Source organism: Oncorhynchus mykiss, chromosome 17 (genome assembly GCF_057628025.1).
Source record: "Oncorhynchus mykiss isolate SJ-2025 chromosome 17, ASM5762802v1, whole genome shotgun sequence".
NCBI classification, from domain to species: Eukaryota; Metazoa; Chordata; class Actinopteri; order Salmoniformes; family Salmonidae; genus Oncorhynchus; species Oncorhynchus mykiss.
The window spans coordinates 30372429-30397849 of NC_143038.1; the positions used below are offsets into that span (position 1 = coordinate 30372429).

The 25421-nt window shown below is 43.3% G+C and overlaps 1 protein-coding gene across 4 annotated transcripts in view; it reads left to right on the forward strand.

The window, feature by feature from the left end:
• Positions 1-24470, forward strand: part of LOC110493976 (plexin-A1) — a 275275-nt gene extending 250805 nt beyond the window's left edge. For 2 of the 4 annotated variants that reach the window (XM_090205191.1, XM_090205192.1), the window contains exons 21-32: positions 567-715; positions 2288-2544; positions 4990-5056; positions 5948-6094; positions 6421-6580; positions 6705-6808; positions 13871-13967; positions 14334-14524; positions 17201-17370; positions 20285-20497; positions 21321-21471; positions 21755-24470. In XM_090205191.1, coding sequence (XP_090061317.1) covers positions 567-715; positions 2288-2544; positions 4990-5056; positions 5948-6094; positions 6421-6580; positions 6705-6808; positions 13871-13967; positions 14334-14524; positions 17201-17370; positions 20285-20497; positions 21321-21471; positions 21755-21850 — 1802 coding nt within the window. In that variant the 3' untranslated portion in view covers positions 21851-24470. The remainder of the gene's footprint in view (positions 1-566; positions 716-2287; positions 2545-4989; positions 5057-5947; positions 6095-6420; positions 6581-6704; positions 6809-13870; positions 13968-14333; positions 14525-17200; positions 17371-20284; positions 20498-21320; positions 21472-21754) is intronic. The other 2 variants (XM_090205193.1, XM_090205194.1) reach the window with 1 other exon arrangement.
• The last annotated feature ends 951 nt before the right edge of the window (positions 24471-25421 follow it).

Sequence of the window (25421 nt, forward strand, 5' to 3'; positions counted from 1 at the left end):
ACATAGGTGTTCCTTTTGTCCAGATGGGAAAGGGCAGTGTTGAGTGCGATGGAGAATGCGTCATGTGTGGATCTGTTGGGGCGGTATGCGAATTGGAGTGGGTCCAGGGTTTCAGGGATGATGATGATGATGTTGATGTGAGCCATGACCAGCCTTTCAAAGCACTTCATGGCCACCGACTTTAGATGCCACTGAAAGAAATGGAGGGGACCTACAATGGGTCACAGGACACTCATATAGAGAGCAGAATGTGTATGAACAGTGGGACACACTAAGATATATCATGCGGCTACTCTGCTGCGTGGGGAGCTCTGCGGTAGGGAGAGAGGTGGAATGTGTGTTTGCGTAGGTGTGTCCATATTTCTTCCAGCTCTTGGTGTACTCTCTACTCTACCCGAGTTCACGTAAAATCAGTGCAAAATGTTTAGCTTTTATCCTACAACAACACTGACACATATTTAACACATGACCAATGTTAAAACTGTCAATGCCGTTCTGTACATACATTAACAATAGATTAACTATCCTTGTGCCGCTCTACTCCTCCCTCCCTTCTCTCTCCTAAGCCTTTGCGGAGCTGCAGACAGACATCCATGAGCTGACCCAGGAGCTGGACGGAGCTGGCATCCCCTTCCTAGACTACAGAACCTATGCCATGAGGGTCCTCTTCCCTGGTATCGAGGACCACCCCGTGCTCAAGGAGATGGAGGTACGGGTCAGTAACGCCCAGGGTTCCAATTATGCATGGACTCTTAGGGGTGATGTAATTCTCGTGGGGGGGGGGGCTTGTACTCAAACCATGGTAACCCCATAGCAATGCTGATCTAGGATCAGGTCCTCCTGATCCTAATAGAATCTGATAGGCCTATTATGATCTAATAAGCACTTGATCAGCACTCCTACTCTGGAACACTGTGAATACGGGCCCGGAGACCTTTCTAACACTCTGTGGAAACGTTGAGACTGATAGATGGCCAGAGCATGTCCAGAGTCTGAGAAACAGGGCTCACACATTCAATGTAACACTCTTCCATTCTATTCCATTATTTCGCCACCCAAGAGAGGTTACGTATCAATCACTCAACTGCGCCACATTGCGTCATCAGGTCAAGATAGCATGGCCTATAACCTATTACAATACTATCACGAGCACACACACATACACACACACACAGTTGAAGTCGGAAGTTTACATACACTTAGGTTGGAGTCATTAAAACTTGTTTTTCAACCACTCCACATATTTCTTGTTAACAATCTATAGTTTTGGCAAGTCAGTTAGGACATCTACTTTGTGCATGACACAAGTCATTTTTCCAACAATCGTTTACAGACAGATCATTTCACTTATACCTTGCTGTATCACAATTTCAGTGGTCTGGTCTGACGAAACAAAAATAGAACTGTTTGGCTATAATGATCATTGTTTGGTTTGGAGAAAAAAGGGGGAGGCATGAAAGCCGAAGAACACCATCCCAAGCATGAAGTACAGGGGTGGCAGCATCATGTTGTTGGGGTGCTTTGCTGCAGGTGGAACTGGTGCACTTCACAAAATAGATGTCATCATGAGGGGGGAAAAATGATGTGGATATATTGAAGCAATGTCTCAAGACATCAGTCAGGAAGTTAAAGCTTGGTCGCAAATGGGTCTTCCAAATGGACAATGATCCCAAGCATACTTCCAAAGTTGTGGCAAAATGGCTTAACAAAGTCAAGATATTGGAGTGGCCATCACAAAGCCATGACCTTAATCCCATAGAACATTTGTGGGCAGAACTGAAAAAGCATGTGTGCGCAAGGAGGCCTACAAACCTGACTTAGTCACACCAGCTCTGTCTGGAGGAATGGGCCAAACTTCACTCAACTTGTTGAGGGAAGCTTGTGGAAGGCTACCTGAAACGTTTGACCAAGTTAAACAATGTAAAGGCAATGCTACCAAATACTAATTGAGTGTATGTAAACTTCTGACCCACTGGGAATGTGATGAAAGAAATACAAGCTGAAATAAATCATTCTCTCTACTATTATTCTGACATTTCACATTCTTAAAATAAAGTGGTGATCCTAACTGACCTAAGACAGGGAATTTTGTCAGTAATTGTGAAAAACTGAGTTTAAATGTATTTGGCTAAGGTGTATGATGGGGGGGGGGGGGTTGTAGTTGTTTGATTCATACAGCTTCATGGAGAGTGTGTGTGCAAGTTTGTGCCTGTGTGCGCGACCAGGCGTCTGTGATATTGGGTCTTTTGTACCTCAAAGACTGCTCTCTGCCCCCTCTCTCTGATAGGTTCAGGCCAATGTGGAGAAGGCTCTCACCCTGTTCGGCCAGCTGCTCACCAAGAAGCACTTCCTCTTGACCTTCATCCGCACGCTAGAAGCTCAACGCTCTTTCTCCATGAGAGACCGCGGCAACGTGGCGTCGTTGGTCATGACTGCGCTCCAGGGCGAGATGGAGTACGCCACAGGGGTGTTAAAACAGCTCCTCTCAGACCTAATTGACAAGAACCTGGAGAGCAAGAACCACCCCAAGCTACTGTTGAGAAGGTACGGTCCACCATTGGGTTGTGTTGGGCTGGTCTATCTGTGTAGCAGTGGGGGGAGAGAGAGTTAGGACCTAGAGAGCACGAACCACCCCAAGCTGCTCCTCAGAAGGTGCGATCCGCGTAGGTTGGGGTTGGGTTGGGCTTTGCTAAATAATAATCAAGAACCTGGAAAGTGAGTACCACCCCCAACGGTTCTCCTTCGACGGTACGCTCCGCCTGTGCTAGGGTGGGTTGGGCTAGCCTATCTGCGTAGCCTATGTGGTGTTGAAGTGAGCCTGGTAGTAAGGAAAGAGAGCGGATTGATCTGCCATAGCTTAGTGGTTAGCCGTTTTTTTGTTATCATTTAGCCGTTTTTTGTTATCAGTTAGCTGTCTTAGTTATCAGTTATCCACTCTAACCTGTGTTAGACTAAAGGGCAGCTGTAGACGGACAGTAACTGTAGCCTACCTGTCCTCTCTCTCCCCCTCTCCTCCACCTCAGCATTGTCTCTGTCAGGAAGGATTACACCCCTGAGCACACCCACTGACTCCCACAGGAGGCCCAGCCACTCAGCGAGCCACAGGGCAGACAGGACTACTGAGCCAGACAGAGAGAGAGAGGGAAAAAGGGAGAGGGGGAGGGGGATGAGAGGGGAGGGAGAAGGATAGAGGGATAAGGAGAGAGAGCGAGGGAGGAAGACTGCGAGATGGGGAGTGTGAAAGGGGTTGTGGAGTATGGAAAGAGAGGGAATGACAAAGGTGACTAGGAGAGGGAGAGACGGAGTGCTAGTGGGAGGACGAATGAGAGATTACAGACAGAGAAAGATGGAGGTAGAGGAGGGTCAAGAGAGAGAGTGCACAGCACTGGGGAGCGAGAGAATGGAATGTTAAGGGAGTAAATGGGAGAAATATCACAGGGGAGACCGAGACTGGTAATCAGTTGGGTAAGACCGAGAGAGAGACATGAAAAAAGGGATAGAGCGAAAAAGAGAGAAATGATAGACACAGGAATTAAACATGAAATCATGAAAAGGGGACGTTTTTCCCTCTCCATTGAGAGATATGTAATTAAAATCGAATCAAATAGATGACTTTGAGCCAGTCTGCTGCGGCGGTGGAATTGGCATGATGTTGCTAAAAGCCCCGCTGGAGGAATGTGGCACATACACTGTCCTGGTTATGAAGATGACACACATATTTGAGCTACAGAATTCCCTTTGTGTGTTGGTGTGTTTAGGTTTTAGACGACACTATTCCAAAACATTTTCCATGTTCATTATGAATTATACTACACTTCCATCCACGCACACATGCCCACACTTTCACTCACTCACTCACTCACTCACTCACTCACTCACTCACTCACTCACTCACTCACACCAGATTAGTAAGGAGTTGGTGTTCACCAGTCCCCAAGTATTAAGTCAGGTAGTGGCCAAAAGCATGTTCTTTCCTGGTGCACTCTACTTTCAACCCATCTACCTCTCATCTCCCTCTCCTCTATGCGAAGGGAAAAGAACACATTTTGCCCACATCAAACAAATCTGAACAGACTTCTAGGATCGAAAAAAAAGACTTCATGACTTTTCTTCTCACAGTCTCTGCTCCCAGTCTCAACCCTGGATAACCTGCTAGCTGACACACACACACACACACACACACACACACACACACACACACACACACACACACACACACACACAATCCTTGATTCATCCTTTTCTGAGTAATCATAGTCTCTGGGAATGTATTATTCAGGAGACGGCAGCACTGATTCTAAAAGGAGGGACAGAGGAGGGGGTGGGGGTGAGAAAACAAAGCTTTCCCCCCTTAAGTCCCTTCCTTTCATACCGTGTCCAAACACATGCGCGATCGCGCACACACACTTCCCTCGTTGCTGTTAACAAATTAAATGTAGTAAGTCGCGTTAATTACAATGCCTTTTAATTACTTGTGTTTTTAACTTTCTTTCTGGAGGGGGGAACCTTTCTGGAGGCTCCTCATTACGAGCCAGGTTGGTGATTAGCAAGAGACGTTAAACGAATTAGACTAATTGCTGTGTTTTTAATGAAGATTGCTGGGTTTGCTTTGAAAAAATAAATGTGGGTTTTGTTATTTGAGTTAATTTGTTTGTGTGCTGAGAGAAGGGGGGTGGGGTGTGTTTGAAGGATATAGCCTACCAGCATTCTGTGGAATAATTTTAAGTTAAGCTCTTTGAAGTGAACTTCCGTGTTAAATACCTTTTCCCAGGGAAAAATTGTGTGTATTTGCTCTCAGTTACTAGCCCGAGGGGAGGTTGGTCACTTGTTACTAGGAGGAAGAAGGCAGAATTCACTCCAAAATCTCCAACCCTTGTACAGTCGTTCCTCTGTCAGTCAAGTGTTGATTTATGTTGTTGCCATTAAACCTTTGTCATTCCAGAAGATAACCTTTTTCTCTCAATCTTTTCCTCCCCCCGTCCCCCGTAGGACTGAGTCGGTGGCTGAGAAGATGCTCACCAACTGGTTCACATTCCTCCTCTACAAGTTCCTCAAGGTAAGTCTGTCAGGGACGCAAGCACGTGTTTCGTGTTCATTAGGCACCAAAGTGAAGAAAACTAACTGAAACAGGGAAGGACGACCTGGATTTGACCAATAAGAAAGGCTTGTTTTTGCTTTCCTTTGCAAACGCTTTCTTCTGCTCTGAATTGGTACGTCTGCTCAAGTCTCAAGGAAAAGAGAGGGAACACGCAAAAGTAAAGAACCAGCTGGGTGGAAGGAGCAGAGAAATATGAGGAAATGGAGAAAAAGGTGAAGCCAGGGGGAGAAACTAGCACGAGACTAGCAAGAGTTGGAGGTGAGAATCGCAGTGCTCGGCAGAAGTCAGAACGATAGAGGAACCAGGGGAGGAAAGGAGAAAAACCAGAGGCCCCGCTAGCCAACCTCTCATTGCCTCGTTGACATCTTTCACGCAGCAGAGTGCTTTTTCGCTCCTGACTCGTTAACCTTCTGGTAACTCCTCCATCAACTGCCACTAGCGTTCTCTCAACGTTGGCCCCAAGCTGAGTGTACATTTCGAAACGTTCTACCTTATTAAATGCTGTTTTTCGCCGGGTTAAAATGCACAGGGGATAAATTGCTACCCGGGAGTGGGTCACTTGTCACCATGCCAATAGCCGTGGGAGGCTTGCTACGACCTTATCGTTTAGCAGTGCCATAGGCACTGTGGCTAACGGCAGATTGGATTGCACTAATTTTACCTTTCATGCATTATCAAACTTGACTTTCTCATGTAAGTAAGCATACTTGTTGTCTTGCGTTTGAAGACTACTCTATTTCCTATTGTTTCCGAAATACTGAAATGAGTGTTGTGTGTATATATCAGTGACATGTTGCAAGAGCATTTATGTGTGTAAGTGACCTCTCACCTTTGCCCCTGTGTGTGTAGGAGTGTGCTGGCGAGCCTCTGTTCATGCTGTACTGTGCCATCAAGCAGCAGATGGAGAAGGGGCCTATAGACTCCATCACAGGAGAGGCGCGCTACTCCCTCAGCGAGGACAAGCTCATTAGACAGCAGATTGACTACAAGACCCTGGTCAGTACCGCAGTCACAGCTTGAATCACAAAAATAAACAGAACACTTTGACATTATCTCACTGCATCAATTCATTGCCCTGAGAACCGTTCGTCTGGCTGGCTCGGTAATATAATAGCTAGAATAGCATAGACATCAATAAAGCGACTTGGCATAACAGAATAATATGGGTTAATATGTAATATGAAACATAGTAGCTGAACTGTCGTGTATCACCGTGTCACCTCACATGCCCACACGAATCGCTCTGGTACAAGCCTCTAGTCCTTTGACACCCCCTCCCAAACTGAACTTTGACCTTTACCCCCACACCACACACCCTCTAGACCCTGCACTGTGTGAACCCGGAGAACGAGAATGCCCCAGAGGTGACGGTGAAGGGGCTGAACTGTGACACGGTGACTCAGGTGAAGGAGAAGTTGCTGGACGCGGTGTACAAAGGCAGTCCCTACTCCCAGAGACCCAAGGCTGGAGACATGGACCTAGGTGAGGAGGACACACACTTATGAACACACACACACACACACACACAGAAATGAGTGCATGCAGACCCACGGACACACACACTAACACCCCTCTCTCTCTCTCTGTCCCCTATGTTTGTGTTCAGAGTGGCGTCAGGGAAGGATGGCCCGGATCATCCTCCAGGACGAGGACGTCACCACCAAGATAGACAACGACTGGAAGAGACTCAACACACTGGCCCATTACCAGGCAAGTCTCTCATGCTTTAGGTTTAGATCTCAAAGTTGACTAAGTCATGTCGTTTAATCAATCAGTCAGTCAATTCCATTTTTTTTGTAGTCTATACTTTACAATTACAGATTTACAAAAAAGTTCTGCATCGACGTAGGATACCACTAAACATCACTTGGTGTCTGCAGCCACAAATTCATGGGTGTCATATCACCAATTTCCCAGACTGAACCAGGTTTTTCTCTAGGATTTTGTGTGGGGTACAGAGATGAGGTTGTCATTCAAAAATCATGTTAAACACTATTATTGCACACAGAAAGAGTCGATGCAACTTATTGTGTGACTTTTTAAGCACATTTTTTATTATTTAGGCTTGCCCTAACAAAGGGGTTGAATACTTATGGACTCAAGACATTTCAGCTTCTCATTTTTTATTCATTTGTTTGTTTTTTTAATTAAAAAATCACTTTTACGTTATGGGGTATTGACACAAAATCTCAATTTAAGTCATTTTAAATTCAGGCTGTAACACAAGAAAATTTGGAAAAAGTCAAGGGGTGTGAATAGGGCTGTGGCGGTCATGAAATCTGTCTGCCGGTGAGTGTCAAGCAAATAACTGCCGGTCTCACAGTAATTGACTGTAAATTAACATTAACACGCTTAGCATCTCCTGGCTTCCACACATAGCCTACAAGCCATTGATGCAGACTGTTGGAACATCTAAAAAAAAAATCCATTTAATATAGCCTACACCATCACAATAAATCAATTATTTACAGTGCCTTGCGAAAGTATTCGGCCCCCTTGAACTTTGCGACCTTTTGCCACATTTCAGGCAAACATAAAGATATAAAACTGTATTTTTTTGTGAAGAATCAACAACAAGTGGGACACAATCATGAAGTGGAACGACATTTATTGGATATTTCAAACTTTTTTAACAAATCAAAAACTGAAAAATTGGGCGTGCAAAATTATTCAGCCCCCTTAAGTTAATACTTTGTAGCGCCACCTTTTGCTGCGATTACAGCTGTAAGTCGCTTGGGGTATGTCTCTATCAGTTTTGCACATCGAGAGACTGAAATGTTTTCCCATTCCTCCTTGCAAAACAGCTCGAGCTCAGTGAGGTTGGATGGAGAGCGTTTGTGAACAGCAGTTTTCAGTTCTTTCCACAGATTCTCGATTGGATTCAGGTCTGGACTTTGACTTGGCCATTCTAACACCTGGATATGTTTATTTTTGAACCATTCCATTGTAGATTTTGCTTTATGTTTTGGATCATTGTCTTGTTGGAAGACAAATCTCCGTCCCAGTCTCAGGTCTTTTGCAGACTCCATCAGGTTTTCTTCCAGAATGGTCCTGTATTTGGCTCCATCTATCTTCCCATCAATTTTAACCATCTTCCCTGTCCCTGCTGAAGAAAAGCAGGCCCAAACCATGATTCTGCCACCACCATGTTTGACAGTGGGGATGGTGTGTTCAGCTGTGTTGCTTTTACGCCAAACATAACGTTTTGCATTGTTGCAAAAAAGTTCAATTTTGGTTTCATCTGACCAGAGCACCTTCTTCCACATGTTTGGTGTGTCTCCCAGGTGGCTTGTGGCAAACTTTAAACAACACTTTTTATGGATATCTTTAAGAAATGGCTTTCTTCTTGCCACTCTTCCTTAAAGGCCAGATTTGTGCAATATACGACTGATTGTTGTCCTATGGACAGAGTCTCCCACCTCAGCTGTAGATCTCTGCAGTTCATCCAGAGTGATCATGGGCCTCTTGGCTGCATCTCTGATCAGTCTTCTCCTTGTATGAGCTGAAAGTTTAGAGGGACGGCCAGGTCTTGGTAGATTTGCAGTGGTCTGATACTCCTTCCATTTCAATATTATCGCTTGCACAGTGCTCCTTGGGATGTTTAAAGCTTGGGAAATCTTTTTGTATCCAAATCCGGCTTTAAACTTCTTCACAACAGTATCTCGGACCTGCCTGGTGTGTTCCTTGTTCTTCATGATGCTCTCTGCGCTTTTGACGGACCTCTGAGACTATCACAGTGCAGGTGCATTTATACGGAGACTTGATTACACACAGGTGGATTGTATTTATCATCATTAGTCATTTAGGTCAACATTGGATCATTCAGAGATCCTCACTGAACTTCTGGAGAGAGTTTGCTGTACTGAAAGTAAAGGGGCTGAATAATTTTGCACACCCAATTTTTCAGTTTTTGATTTGTTAAAAAAGTTTGAAATATCCAATAAATATCGTTCCACTTCATGATTGTGTCCCACTTGTTGTTGATTCTTCACAAAAAAATACAGTTTTATATCTTTATGTTTGAAGCCTGAAATGTGGCAAAAGTTCGCAAAGTTCAAGGGGGCTGAATACTTTCCCAAGGCACTGTATTTTAGACAGGTCTAAAGAAACATGATATGAAGAAAATGTAGTCTATTTCAGAAGAACAGAATAACATACTCTGAGTTGTCCTTATGTTAAGTCCTGATCTGGCTATGCGATAAGACTGTGTGCTACAGTAGTTCATTTAGCAGACAAGATTTGCTTAGAATTCCCATGGCATACATTTTTTATTATTTTATAGTATGAGGAATTCAATTTATCATAGCCTACTAAAATAAAAAGGATATTTTCTCCAAACGATTTCAAAGCAAGTGCGCACATGCAGCTATTCTGTGTTGAGCGGTTAACAAAGAAACTGGTCCTCCTATATGCTAATTTAGAGTTATTTATGCAACTTTAATAGTACAAACGTTGGGCTATATGTTTTGATGTTTAATACATTCTATGGCTGCATGATGGGACTCTAATGATGATTTGAAAAAAAGTTGCAAGCTGCACACACTTCATCAGTCTCTCATTCACCATTTGACAAGCACTTGATAATATTCACACCAGGCCTCCTGGCGGCATGCCCCTTGAGTGGCCATAATGCCCCTAAAAAAAAATCCGTGCCTTTGGGCTGAATATAATAGGCTAATTATAATTCCATTCTCCCGGCTGCCGTGCTAAGATGCACCTCTCACTCACATGGCTCTCTAAGATGTAGCCAATGCCTGTCAAGTGATCGGGTCCTGCTCACAAGCATTTCAGCTAAGAGTCAGCTACAAGTGAATGAAGAATGAAGACACATCGGGGACACAACCTCTTATTGAGATCCAAGGCGCATGTTGAAGATGTTAAAACTGTCCACGTTTAGCCTACTTTTTGTCAGCCAACACGATTAATAGGCCTAACGGACAGCAAAAGCACTAGCCAATGTCAATCTAAACTCAGCAAAAAAAGAAATGTCCTCTCACTGTCAACTGCGTTTATTTTCAGCAAACTTAACATGTGTGATATTTGTATGATCACAACAGGATTCAACAACTGAGACATAAACTGAATAGGTTCCACAGACATGTGACTAACAGAAATTGAATAATGTGTCCCTGAACCAAAGGGTGGTCAAAATCAAAAGTAACAGTCGGTATCTGGTGTTGCCATCAGCTGCATTAAGTACTGCAGTGCATCTCCTCCTCATGGACTGCAGCAGATTTGCCAGTTCTTGCTGTGAGATGTTACCCGACTCTTCCACCAAGGCACCTATATGTTCCCGGACATTTCTGGGGGGAATGGCCCTAGCCCTAGCCCTCACCCTCCGATCCAACAGGTCCCAGATGTGCTCAATGGGATTGAGATCCGGGCTCTTCGCTGGCCATGGCAGAACACTGACATTCCTGTCTTGCAGGAAATCACTCACAGAACGAGCAGTATGGCTGGTGGCATTGTCATGCTGGAGGGTCATGTCAGGATGAGCCTGCAGGAAGGGTACCACATGAGGGAGGAGGATGTCTTCCCTGTAACGCACAGTGTTGAGATTGCCTGCAATGACAACAAGCTCAGTCCGATGATGCTGTGAAACACCGCCCCATACCATGACGGACCCTCCACCTCCAAATCGATCCCGCTCCAGAGTACAGGCTTCGGTGTAACGATCATTCCTTTGACGATAAACGCGAATCCGACCATCTCCCCTGGTGAGACAAAACCGCGACTCGTCAGTGAAGAGCACTTTTTGCCAGTCCTTTCTGGTCCAGCAATGGTGGGTTTTCGCCCATAGTTGCCGGTGATGTCTGGTGAGGACCTGCCTTACAACAAGCCTACAAGCCCTCAGTCCAGCCTCTCTCAGCCTACTGCGGACAGTCTGAGCACTGATGGAGGGATTGTGCGTTCCTGGTGTAACTCGGCCAGTTGTTGTTGCCTGTCCCACAGGTGTGATGTTTGGATGTACCGATCCCGTGCAAGTGTTGTTACACGTAGTCTGCCACTGCGAGGATGATCGAATCAAATGTATTTATATAGCCCTTCGTACATCAGCTGATATCTCAGTGCTGTTAAAAAAAACAGGATGGATCAGCTGTTCATCCTGTCTCCCTGTAGCACTGTCTTAGGCGTATCACAGTACGGATATTGCAATTTATTGCCCTGGCCATATCTGCAGTCCTGATGCGTCCTTGCAGCATGCCTAAGGCACGGTCACGCAGATGAGCAGGGACCCTGGGTATCTTTCTTTTGGTGTTTTTCAGAGTCAGTAGAGAAAAGCCTCTTTAGTGTCCTAAGTTTTCATAACTGTGACCTTAATTGCCTGCCTTCTGTAAGCTGTTAGTGTCTTAACGACCGTTCCACAGATGCATGTTCATTAATTGTTTATGGTTCATTGAACAAGCATGGGAAACAGTGTTTAAACCCGTTACAATGAAGATCTGTGAAGTTATTTGGATTTTTGTGAATTTTCTTTGAAAGGCAGGGTCCTGAAAAAGGGACGGTTTAGTATCCCCCATAGCACAAAAGTTGACCTATTCTATTGGTCAATTTGTTCCTCTGTGCAATAAATAAAAATTCCAAACATTCTCTGGGACAGCTGTAGGATGCGATAGATCCCAAATGAACACAATGATAGAACATTGCTCCGAGATGCACAAATAGGATATACCATTTAAAATGTGTGCATCTTAATCTTAAATCAGCCATAAATCTTCTTGTGACAGGGGGAATGGGAGTGTGTTGTGTGCAACAGGGAGGGCAATTGAATGCAAGCTTCACAAAAAAAGATAAAATGGTATATAAAAAAATTTCTGTCTATGGGGAACATGGTTTACGTGTTATGCTCAACCCACTTAAAAACAGCAGACAATGGTCAAAAAACAGTCGAACCAGCTCACCTGCTTTTACACTATGATTTGACTAGTAGATGTTCAATGTTTTTTTTCTTCAGTATTTAAAAATAAATAGTTTTACCATATACAAATTTGAGTTCAGGTCACGTTAATTAACATGCTTGACCTCGAAATGAGGGACAGGTTGTTGTTGTTTTTTTTTACCTGAAAATGAATGAATAAATAAATAAATAAATAAATAATCTTCAGGAATGACTTTCCCAAAGTAACAAAATAATGGGCTTTACAATGATGGTGAAAACCTGGAGAAGCTTTGAGTTTAAGTGGACAGAAATGTTCAGAGAATTCAGATGGACATGCCAACATTTTGGCCCTTTAGCCAGTCTTTATTCATATTAAAAAATCATATTTATTGCATTTTCAGGTGGTCTATATTAAAGGGCACTTCACTTCATATAACAGGCTTTTCAAATCCAATAATGGTGCACAATTACTTCAGATATCAAAGGGACGCAGAAGGGACTCATTTCGTGAAACGACTCTCACGCTACTTGTCTACTGATTATAAACATATTTTTGCTGTCACACCAATAACAACGTCAGTCATTGAGCTTCGGGATTTGTAGTACTGACTCCGACTAAGAAAAAGTATTGGTCGACCAAGTCTTTTCCAAACGTGCATTTTTCCATATATAGACACATCCTTTGTGTTTTGATCCAAATCCGCTATATCCACTGAGCTTGTCTGATGCTTTAAGGGCAGCGTTTGATGAAATAATTAAGACACACAGATGACTAGAGGGAGCCGGACCGCAACTGATTTGATTGTGTTGGGCCGACCTGAAAATTGCTGCACTGTAAAAAAAATGTTTTTTAAATAACAGTTAGTGACTGTGTGACTAGCACTCGTTGTCTCTTTTGCTCTCCTCCCTGCTGTAGTGACCAGTACAGAACATCAGCAGTGTTTATCGTGCTGTCTGTGTTGCTGAAACTGCATCATAATGCAGGTAGCCTCGTAACCGAACAAGGCAGTTAACCCACTGTTCCTAGGCCGTCATTGAAAATAACAAGTTGTTCTTTAAATTACTTGCCTAGTTAAATAAAGGTAAAATGAAAAAATTATAATTACAACCATTTTTGTAATGGTAATAACAAACATCGAACACCGTAATACATGTGACAGCAAAATGGATGCAGATCATGTGACAAATAAACATGAAATGGGGGGAATGTTTGGTTGCTCAGGGGGTAAAGGGGGAAGTCTAATGTGTGGAATAAAATTGACAAAAAATACTTGATCAAGAAAAATAAGGTAAGGAGCAGGCGCTGCATGCATATTATGCCAAACAGGTGCTGTTAGTTTACAATATCATTTTTTGGATCATTTGAAGCAATGTAAACAACACTAAATAAATTATAAGGTACCGAAGAGTCTGTTGCAATGGGGGGGGGGGGGGGGGGGCTTTTATTACAGAAAATACTTCTTTAATGATGTTGGTCCATGCTGACGCAATGGCATCACGCATTTGCGTGATTGGACGGCGGAACCGTAATTTTCGCCCACAAGACTGCTGCTGACTGGATGATTTTTGTTTGTCTTACCGTTCTCTGGAAACCTAAAACACTGTTGTGCGTGGAAAGCCCAGGAGGGCGGCCGTTTCTGAGATACTGAATCCAGCGTTGCCTGGCACCGACGATCATACCACGCTCCAAGTCACTTAGGTCACTCATTTAGCCCATTATAGCGTTACATTTTACAGTAGCTGGTTGCCTGTCTGCCTGATTTATATAGCAAGTCATGGCCACGTAACTCACTGTCTTAAAAAGCGATCAATTTTCGTGAACGGGGCTGTACCTAATAAACTGGCCGGTGAGTGTATGTCTCTAACTGTTTTGATGTTGCCTATATTCCCAGGTGACGGATGGCTCAGTGATTGCCCTGGTGCCCAAGCAGAACTCTGCCTACAACATCTCCAACTCCTCCACCTTCACCAAGTCACTCAGCAGATACGGTGTGTGTTTGCGTTTAGACGGGCAGCCCAATTCTATTTTTTTTTATCCACTAACTGTTTTTTTGACCAATCAATTTTCAGATCTTTGTCAGAGCTGATCTGATTGGACAAAACACCAATTAGTGGAAAAAGGTGTTGTGCTTTTCTGTGAATATGTTTCAGCTAAACATGAGAAATATCAATAAAAATGATGCATGCGTGCCAAGTCTTGACAGTAAGGTTTTAGAGTGATGTAAGTGACTAGAGACTCCCCCCCCCCCTCTCTTGATCCCCTCTCTTCCTCTCATATCCTATCTCTATCAAATGTCACATAATACATTCATCTGAATCCGAACCATGTCCCCTCTACCCCATCTTCCCGTCCAGAGAGTATGTTGAGGACGGCCAGTAGTCCAGACAGCCTGCGCTCCCGCACCCCCATGATCACGCCCGACCTAGAGAGTGGCACCAAGCTGTGGCACCTGGTCAAAAACCACGACCACTCGGACCAGCGTGAGGGCGATCGCGGCAGCAAGATGGTCTCTGAGATCTACCTGACCCGCCTGCTCGCCACAAAGGTAAAACAAAGTTAGACACTTCCCCTCTCCACAGCATTGCACAAAACAATGGCAGACAATTTCTCTCCCCTCGTATCTAAAACTAGTTGTAACCACGAACTTCTATGACTAATATTCCTGCACCCCAATAACATCGTCGCCGAAAAGGGCTTGTTAGCGAGCCCTTTATAAGCCATGTTTTCTTATTTAAAAAATGGCTGACATTAGCTAAACTGCGTCTAGGCTCTGGAGTTCATGGGCACATAGACATGTCAAATAGGCTTCAGGAGCCAGCTGGTTAGATATGATTCCACCATGGGCAACAACAACTGGCTACTAGTTCATTTTCAGCCACATATGTTCAACTCATAGCTAGTATATCCACCACATTCAGAAAGATAGCTACTGACTGAAATGTAGCTAGCTAGCATGCTGAATCTGCATGCTGGAAATAACTTAACAATCAGAATTGCCCATTTGAAAGCATTTTAAAACCAAGGTAGGCCACATTGCCGTCTTGGATGCACCACTATGTAAAGATTTTACAGCAAGTGAAACTGATATTTAGTAATGATAGAATAATTTTGGTCGCCAATGACATTGTTGTGAATTTCTAAACAGAGCGTTATCATGTTCCTCAATTAATTCAACGCATTTTGGCAGTAGGCTCGACACAGAGCGCACCCCAAGTAGGTCATAGCGTTGCCGAATCATGCAAACTTTGTAACGGCGGTCAAACGAGAGTCAAATGACCAAAGTTGCTAAGCTTGCTAGATAACCTCCAACGAATGACAGAATATCTCCTATTTGGCTAAATCAAGTTGATGATTATACAGATATCAGATCAGCTCATGAATAATGGAGAGATGAGTGGAAATTGTTTAAATATCAAGGTGGGGACCAACTTTGTTCAAAAAAATATCCATATCTACTCTCATACCGTTTCTTGAGCCCACATTCTCTACCGAAGCGCTCATATTGGCAGCAATACGAGACAGCGCAGAGAAGCGGGGGACATTTTATGGCTTTATTTTGACATGCATAGGCGAGACGTGCTTTGATAATGCAACCCGTCGATTATAGATTAAAGTTAGGATTTTTTTATGCGATTTCTGGTTCCAGTGGGATTGGGATGATAGGAAAATAGCCTAGTCTATATAGAGGCCCTAGGCTCAACACCGGTTTAAATCAATGTACCGGGATCCCGGGTTCCCCGTGTTATACCCTATCTAGCCAACTAATCGTCTTATTCTTTGATGCATTTTTTGTCAACTTGCTCATATCAAGCAATAGACAGTTTGTGGAAAGGTAAAAATAACAACTAGTGGACACGCTTTATCAATGATCAGTCAGTGGAACTAAAATATATTGGTAGCTCGCTGGTGAAGCTTTTATTCATTTCACAATTAATTAAGCTGGGTTTCCCAGGTCGTTCGGTGCTTACTGCTAATGCCGACGAGGAAGCTAAACAGGCGGCTTTGCAGTGCGTCTGTATGACGGTTCACACCCAAGAAGGCTCAACCAATCACCCGACGTAACTGATGAATATTAATGACTTTGCCGACAGCTATCCTATAAAAGGAGGGATAGCTCCTCCAATAAAGAAAAACAACACCCACTGTCCAAGCTCGAACCGCTTTCCTCCCGCAGCCAGCTCGCTCATTGACCTTTGTTTCCCAGGCGACTGGCTCAGAGGCTCATTAACATTTTTCATAACCTTTTGCATAAGGAGGTGCAGCTCCCAAACGCTACGTTGTGTCTTAATTAGCAGCCTGACCTTTGGCTATTGAGCTGTTTGGTGTTAGCTAGAATCAGGTCCCGGGCGAAGGGGGGGTGGGTGGGGGGGCTTTCTCCTAGGACCTAGAACATTTTATCGGTACCCTCAAGGCAGTGTTTGAATTGATTAATGGGATGTCCATATTTTTGTTCTAGCCCAGCTATAAAACACACCTTGGTTGAATCAAGCGCTTCCAGATGAGTTGGTTTGTGTTGGGCTAGAACAAAAATGTGCATTCCTTCAAGTCACTGGGCCCAGGTTTGCTGTCCAGAGTTGCGTTCGTAAGGGTGCGTCATACCAAACATTCCAGATGGAAATGCTCTTGCAGGTAGAAGGCTCTTGTTTCTATCTGATCGTTCCACAACGTGAATGCAGCCCAGCCCATGTTTTACTGAGACTGCTGCTAATGACACTAGTATTAAGCACTAGAGCCGGTGTTATGCTATTAACCAACAGCCTGTTACTTTCTGCTCCTCCATGCCTTGTTGGTAGCATATCATCTACCAGGCGCAGAATGCCCCACAATACCATGCAGTCATTTACAGGCGCTAACTACGTTAAGGCGTTTTTTGCTCACCCTTGCAATATCTCTCCCCTGTTCTTTTCTCATTATCTTGTGATTTCCATTGTTACTTCAGGTAGAAAAGTGCAAGGTTGGGAATATGGGGTTTGGAGTGTTTCTAATCATTAACGCAAGTGGGAGGACAACAGGAGACTTGGCCAAGTGTAGTTTCATCTTATTGTAATAGTGCCTGATACTTTCGATTCTTCCCAAAAGTGCATTAATCCGCAGAGTGCACACCCTGCCAATCTGGCTCTCCAAGCAGCCTCAATCAAATGCTCCAAGTATTTGAAAGAAAACCAATACTTTTTTAACCCATGTCTGTGATTCATCACCATCTTCCTTCTCGTCTCCCCAGGGTACGTTGCAGAAGTTTGTGGACGACCTGTTTGAGACTATCTTCAGCACGGCCCACAGAGGTAGCGCCCTGCCACTCGCCATCAAGTACATGTTTGACTTCCTGGACGAGCAGGCCGATAAACACTCCATTTCCGACTCGGACGTACGGCACACGTGGAAGAGCAACTGGTGAGTGGGTCAGGGCAGTTTGTTCATGTGTGTTGGGTGTGTGTGAGACAGAGGGAGGAAGAGCAAGTGTGTGTGAGGCAGGTTGTCTAAGAGAGTATATGTGACAGTGTGTGAGAGAAGCTGGGTAATAGTGTTTCTCCTGGCAGTGTTTGGGGGTGAGTGTTAGGGACAGAGGAAGCTGGTGGAAAGAGCTATAGAAGGATGGGCTATTTGTAATGGCTGGAATGGAATATGGAACAGCATCAAATACATCAAACATATGGAAACCACGTTTGACTCCGTTCCATTTACTCCATTCCAGCCATTACAATGAGCACGTCCTCCTAGAGTGGCAAGAAAAAGTGTGAACCCTTTGGAAATAACTGGATTTCTGCATAAATTGGTCATGACATTTGATCTGAGCTTCATCTAGGTCACAACAATAGATAAACATAGTCTGCTTAAACTAATAAAACACAAACAATTATACGTTTTCATGTCTTTATTGAACACCGTGTAAACATTCACAGTGCATGGTGGGAAAAGTATGTGAACCCTTGGATTTAATAAATGGCTGACCCTCCTTTGGCAGCATTAACCTCAACCAAATGTTTTACGTAGTTGCGGATCAGACCTGCACAACGGTCAGGAGGAATTTTGGAACATTCCTCTTTACAAAACTGTTTCAGTTCAGCAATATTCCTCGGATGTCTGGTGTGAACTGCTCTCTTGAAGTAATGTCACAGCATTTCAATCGGGTTGAGGTCAGGACTCTGACGGCCACTCAAGAAGGCATATTTTCTTCTGTTGAAGCCATTCTGTTGTTGATTTACTGTGTTTTGGGTCGTTGTCCTGTTGCATCACCCAACTTCTAATGAGCTTCAATTGGCGGACAGATAGCCTACATTCTCGTGCAAAATGTCTTGATAAACTTGGGAATTCATTTTTCTGTCTGATAGCAAGCTGTCCAGGCCCTGAGGCAGCAAAGCAGCCCCAAACCATGATGCTCCCTCCACCATACTTTACAGTTGGGATGAGGTTTTGATGTTGGTGTGCTGTGCCTTTTTTTCTCCACACACTAGGGAGAGTAGCAGCAGTGCTGAACTTTCTCCATTTATAGACAATTTGTCTTACCGTGAACTGATGAACATCAAGGCTTTTAGAGATACTTCTGTAACCCTTTCCAGCTTTATGTAAGTCAACAATTCTTAATCTTAGGTCATCTGAGATCTCTTTTGTTCAAGGCATGGTTCACATCAGGCAATGATTCTTGTGAATAGCAAACTCAAATGTTGATTTTTTTTTCATAGGGCAAGGCAGCTCTAACCGACATCTCCAATCTTGTCTCATTGATTGGACTCCAGGTTAGCTGACTCCTGACTCCAATTAGCCTTTGGAGAAGTCATTAGCCTAGTGGTTCACGTACTTTTTCCAACCTACACTGTGAATGTTTCAATTAGAGGTTGACCGATTATGATTTTTCAACGCAGATACCGATTATTGGAGGACCAAAAAAGCCAATACCGATTAATCGGCCAATTTATTTAAATAAAAAAACCATGTTAATGTATTTGTAATAATGACAATTACAACAATACTGAATTAACACTTATTTCAACTTAATATAATACATCAATAAAATCAATTTGGCCTCAAGTAGATAATGAAACATGTTCAATTTGGTTTAAATAATGCAAAAACAAAGCGTTGGAGAAGAACGTAAAAGTGCAATATGTGCCATGTAAGAAAGCTAACTTTTCAGTTCCTTGCTCAGAACATGAGAACATATGAAAGCTGGTGGTTCCTTTTAACATGAGTCTTCAATATTCCCAGGTAAGAAGTTTTAGGTTGTAGTTATTATAGGACTATTTTCCTCTATACCATTTGTATTTCATTAACCTTTGACTATTGGATGTTCTTATAGGCACTTTAGTATTGCCAGTGTAACAGTATAGCTTCCGTCCCTCTCCTCGCTCCTCCCTGGGCTCGAACCAACAACACAACGACAACAGCCACCACATCGAAGCAGCGTTACCCATGCAGAGCAAGGGAAACAACCACCCCAAGGCTCAGAGCGAGTGAAGTTTGAAACGCTATTAGCTCGCGCTAACTAGCTAGCAATTTCACTTCGGTCACACCAGCCTCATCTCGGAAGTTGATAGGTCATAAACAGCGCAATGCTTGACGCACAATGAAGAGCTGCTGGGAAAACGCACAAAAGTGCTGTTTGAATGAATGTTTACGCGCCTGCTTCTGCCTACCACCACTCAGTCAGATACTTAGATACGTGTATGCTTGTATGCTCAGTCAGATTATATGCAACACAGGACACGCTAGATAATATCTAGTAATATCATCAACCATGTGTAGTTAACTAGTGATTATGATTGTTTTTTATAAGATAAGTTTAATGCTAGTTAGCAACTTACCTTGGCTTACTGCATTTGCGTAACAGGCAATCTCCTTGTGGAGTGTAACGAGAGAGAGGCAGGTTGTTATTGCGTTGGACTAGTTAACTTGAAGGTTGCAAGGATGGATCACCCGAGCTGACAAGGTGAAAATCTGTCTTTCTGCCCCTGAGAGAGGCAGTTAACCCACCGTTCCTAGGCCGTCATTGAAAATGAGAATGTGTTATTAACTGACTTGCCTAGTTAAATAAAGATTAAATAAAGGTGTAAAAACAAATATATATATATACTGTGTGTGTTATTAGTTGAAGCACACTGTTTGTCTATTGTTATGACTTAGATGAAGATCAGATCAAATTCCATGACCAATTTATGCAGAAACCCAGGTGGTTCCAAAGGGTTCACATACTTTTTCTTGCCACTGCATAGTTCGTCCCACCAGCCTCCTCTGATTATGGTTAACTCAAATGTGTTCCCTCTCTCCTTCCCTCTCCCCCCCTCTTTCACCCCCCTCCCCCCTCTCCCAGTCTTCCTCTGAGGTTCTGGGTGAACGTGATCAAGAACCCCCAATTTGTGTTCGACATCCACAAGAACAGCATCACGGACGCCTGTCTGTCTGTGGTGGCCCAGACTTTCATGGACTCCTGTTCCACCTCAGAACACAAGCTGGGCAAAGACTCACCCTCCAACAAGCTGCTCTACGCTAAAGACATTCCCAACTACAAGAACTGGGTGGAACGGTACGGCTAGTAGCTGTGTTATGCACCTGGCAGACATTTTGGATCAGGTTGAAAATGAGGCCCTTGATTTCACTTTGTTTAAGATTGGGATTCAAACAGGGTTTTATCCTCTTTTTAAACCATTTGATGCATCATATGATGTATCGTACTGTATGAAAGAGTCATTTGCACCGTTCAAGATAAGGTATTTTGTAACAATGTCTTACTCTTAAATAATTTCTGGGTAACAATTAATTACCTTACTGTAGTAGTTTTCAATTTAATTGTCCAATTTTTTATATTTTTTATGCGTTTTAGCAAAATAACTTTTTCAAGCAAGAATATTGCTAGGACTGTCTGGGAGTGGTCTGGGTGGGGAGGGAAAAACTGAAAACTAGCCGTTACTGGCTCTTTGTTATTGGTCTATTAACCAATTTACCACATGGTGATAACACCAGGCAAGGAGAAACTTCACCCATGTAATACCTGCTGATTAGAAGGTCCTGTGTAGACTATCAATAACACTGATCACATTTTTTACACTTTTACAGTGTTACTTTCATCAGCTGTTGTACAATATGTTACAAAACACAGGAGAAAACTGAACTTGACTGCGGCGGGCCTTTGATATATATTCTAAACTTGATAATTCTACCGATAGGGTTAATGGCAAGCGCCTCGATGAATCATTTGGTCTTTTGATCCTCTCTCCTATCCCTTCTTTTTGTTGTTGTTTCCCCTTCCCTCGCTCTCTCTTCTCCCTCTCCTTTCTTTCTCTCCTCTCTCTCTCTCTCTCTCTCTCTCTCCTTTAATCACCCTACTTTAATCCTGTTGCCTCTCTCAGGTACTACTCCGACATCTCGCGGATGCCTGTCATCAGTGACCAGGATATGAGTGCGTACCTGGCGGAGCAGTCGCGGCTCCACCTCAGCCAGTTCAACAGCATGAGCGCCCTGCACGAGATCTACTCCTACATAGTCAAGTACAAGGACGAGGTGAGGACAGTGGCCACCGTTTAGTTTGCTTGTTTATCGAGCCTTTATTTAGAAAGGACTGCACCCTACTTTGGAATATATCACTTTGAGAAGCTGCTCCGTTGTTGCTCTCAACTACTGCTTTTGTCAAATTAATGTGACGGTTTCTCATTGTTCTTTTCCCTCCTCTCTCTCTCATTCGCTATTGCCCTCTCTCTCTCTCTCTCTCCATCCCTCCCCTTTGTATCTTTCTTCTCTCTGTCTCTGTCTCTCGGTCTCTCTCTCTCTCTTTCTCCATCCTCAGATCCTGTCAGCTCTGGAGAGGGATGAGCAGTCGCGGAGGCAGAGACTCAGGAGCAAGCTGGAGCAGGTCATTGACACAATGGCCCTGGCCAGCTGAGGAATGACCCTTCCTCTCATCCAATTCTTCTCCATCTTCCTCTCCGTCTCTCCTCACCCAGAGAAAATGAAACTCAGACAGTGTGGTTTTCAAACCCTCCTAAAAACACATGATGAGCTACTGCAAAGGACAGAAGGCAGTACACTGCACAGGGGAAATTCAGCAGTACTGGGCGGGCCTGTGCGTGTGTGTATGTGTGTGTAAATGCAGGTCTATAAGTGTGTATGTGTGTCAGAGACCGGGGGCACTGGACATTTCGTCGCACACACACCGAGAGACAACATCACCGGAAAGCATTTTGATTATCGTAGCTGTTGTCGTCGTGGTTTTGTTTCTCCGCTGTCGGTTTTCCTGGATTTTGTCTTCGCTGAAGCCGTGTCTCGGGTAGCCAGGATGGGAGTTTTTGGAATGGAACTCCGTTTTGGCATCACGAAAAGGACGGAACGTTGTTTGGACATGGGCCTTTCTCGGAGCCAATGAGAGAGTGGCTCCTCGGGTCACATGATTCCTGTAGGAGTCAAAGACATTATTACTGTTGTTTTTGTTTTCGTATCATTTAAAAAAAATAAATGTAATCAACTGCCCACTCTGATCTCTCGCCACCTGTGTTACTGCTGAATTTGCACAATTTACAGAAAAGTTACAAAGGAAGACTATATAGATATTATATATAAATACAACTACATTTTTAAAGAAATGAAGATTAGGGTTAAAACATTTCAGTTTTTAGCTGACAAACACAATTTTAAAAATCCATCTGTTGAAACAATGAAATTTGATATTTCAAGCAACAAAAAAATCTACATTAGAAGAATAAAACAACCGCAAAAGAAAAATAAACAAAAGTTATCCTGTGCCATGTTTTTGTTGTTGTTGTGAAGTGCAAAGACATTTTGTTAGATGGAATATGCTACCGTATGATTTAAATATAAGTATGCCTCGTGACTGAAATGATTCTCTGAGTAATAAAAGATGGGAAGATACGAAAATGTAAAATATCTAGGGAAGAAGAAAGCAACTTTGTCCCTTAGGGCCACCATAGGAAGGGCATCTCATTATATTGTCATATTTCTGTATTGGAAAGTTGGGCTGGAGAGGTCCTACGAAAATAAGAATTTGCTGTCCTTTCCGATTTGTCGTGCAATCTCGTTTTTTGAAAAGCATCACAGACTCACGCAAGCGTTGCTTCTTTTCCTAGACACTTCAGATTAAATCTAGTTTGAAGGCTAATTTGTATCTTCCAGGGCTAAAGAATTTGACAGTTTGTGCTACAGTGGTTGACCAATGTAGAGCATTTCACTACTTGAACCAATAACCATCTATAAGCTACCCCACCACCAGTTAGCATCACTACATCTGATTGGCTGAGCATGGCAGGAAATGACCAATGCTGAGTGGGGTCATAGGTCAACGAGTGCACATGTGATAGAACATCCACTTTACCTGACATGAGACCTGAAATAACGTATTGGGTACAGAACATCTTGAGGGGGGCTATGAACGGGAGGAAAACCCAGTTTTACCCCTAAACGAGTCTCGTTTCTCCACCCCTATACAACCGGAAATCCACCCTCCCTCAGTATTTCTCTTAATCTCTTCTGTACCTCCCTAGGCATTCTCTCATCCTCGTAACATCCAACGACAACAACAAGAACAGTCAAACTCTTGGTGGTTCCAGACTTGGTCCACCTATCCACTAGTGTTAGCCTCAGAATGTGTTCTCAGTCAACTTAACTGGTAAAATAAGGGTTAAATAAATAGCTAAATGGGGTCAGGTAGGGCTTTACTAAGCCTCAGTCTAAAATGACAAAGTGGAGAAAGACAGAAAGCCTTTTCCAGCTCCAGGCCCCTCTCGCTCATCTCTTCCCAATGCTATTATGCAGATAATAGGCAAGGTGACGGTAGTATGGTACGGAAATCTCCTTCTCTCCTAACCCAGAGATATGAGACGAGACGGGGCTTTAGCTCTCACCCATAGGGGGGTTGGGACCGGGGAGAAGAGGCACCCTCCACTCATTAGCAACACAAGGCTAAGTAATCCCTTAGCTCCCCTGGCACTTGTTTCCATCTAAACAAACCCTAATGCCATGTGTGGCTTAAGCTTTTTTATATACTTCTCTCTTAAGATAATTATTATTCTTGCTCTTCTATTTTCCCTTCTTTTTTTGAAGTTTTGGAAGTTTGACTTTGTGGTGCCATGTTTTTTTTAATTGCTTGCCCAAAACCAAACTGTGGTCTAATGTATTTTTGTTTGATTTTGTACATTGTATTTACTTAGTTTTTTTTCATGATGATGACGTGAAATGAAGCTTTTGGCTAATTTTATTGTAATTGGGTTGTTTAAGTTGTTTTTCCTCGTCTCTCTTTTGAACATGTACATTGTGCGTAATACGGTACGCCGGAGATAAAGACGTCTTTGGTTTATCTGAAGTTGAAGTACTTTACTGATCTAAAGGTTTCTTTTCTGATCTCCACGATTACTGGAAAACATTGCATCAGATAAGCATCTGTGTCTTTTCAAGATTGAATGAGTGACTTGATGCTATAATCCACATCTTAATTTTTTTTTTTAACCATCAGGGCTATCATTTTAATCGGAAATAAATGCTGTTGAAATTCATTGTATGCCAGGTTCCTTCCAATATTTCTCTGTACAGAAATGAAGAAAAAAAACACGCCTAAATAGACAGGACACATTGGTACATCTCAAATGGCACCATAATACCTATCTATTGCACTATGGCAGTGGTCAAAACTAGTGCACTACATAGGGAATATGGTGCCATTTTGGACACAGACATTGATGTATACAGCTATATTGCATTCCTGTTGTACCTTTCTCTACATATCGGACCGTTAACATACGGGTGCTAGCATGGTCCCAGATCAGTTTATGATGTGTGGCCAAGACAGTATTAACAATGTATTGAGAGGACTGCACAAACAGATTTGAGACCAGACTATACAGCTGCTGCTTTGAGAGCCGAACAGAACCCTTCTAGGGACCACTCGTCTTGCACTACTAGTGTTCTTGGGCCAAAACAACATTCCAAAGTTAGCTTCTTCGAACCGAACAGGGTTCCTTTCTAAGCAACCGTGTACCTGACTAACATGTTGGGAGAAAGCTTTACATTTTGACATAATACATTTTTAACTACTGTACATACTGCAATTTTTTTTTTAAATGATTAGTCAGCTTTACAGGGTTTTTAAAAAAACATGTTTTTCCATGAGTACACAACTTTCCCTCTTTTGCTGAGTCTATCTTTCAGGGGGTCTTAGATCACATGTTACATGAAGTAGATTGGTCTCCAAAGCTCCGGAGCTCAGTGAATTTGTTAATAGCAGTCCTATGATATATCTGCATCGTAACCATGTATGCGGAAAATACATTACACGCTGGCAGCTCGGCCTGTCCAAACTCTTTCATTTGAGTTTCTCCCATCACTGCCCTGGTTGGGTTTTTTATGAACCCGCAACTTATTCTCCATTTCTCTGTTGTTTTGCGCCGTTCTCTCTGCGCTGCAGTTCCATTGTTTCAATGTTATGGCCTTGAGGGGAGGAGGACTTT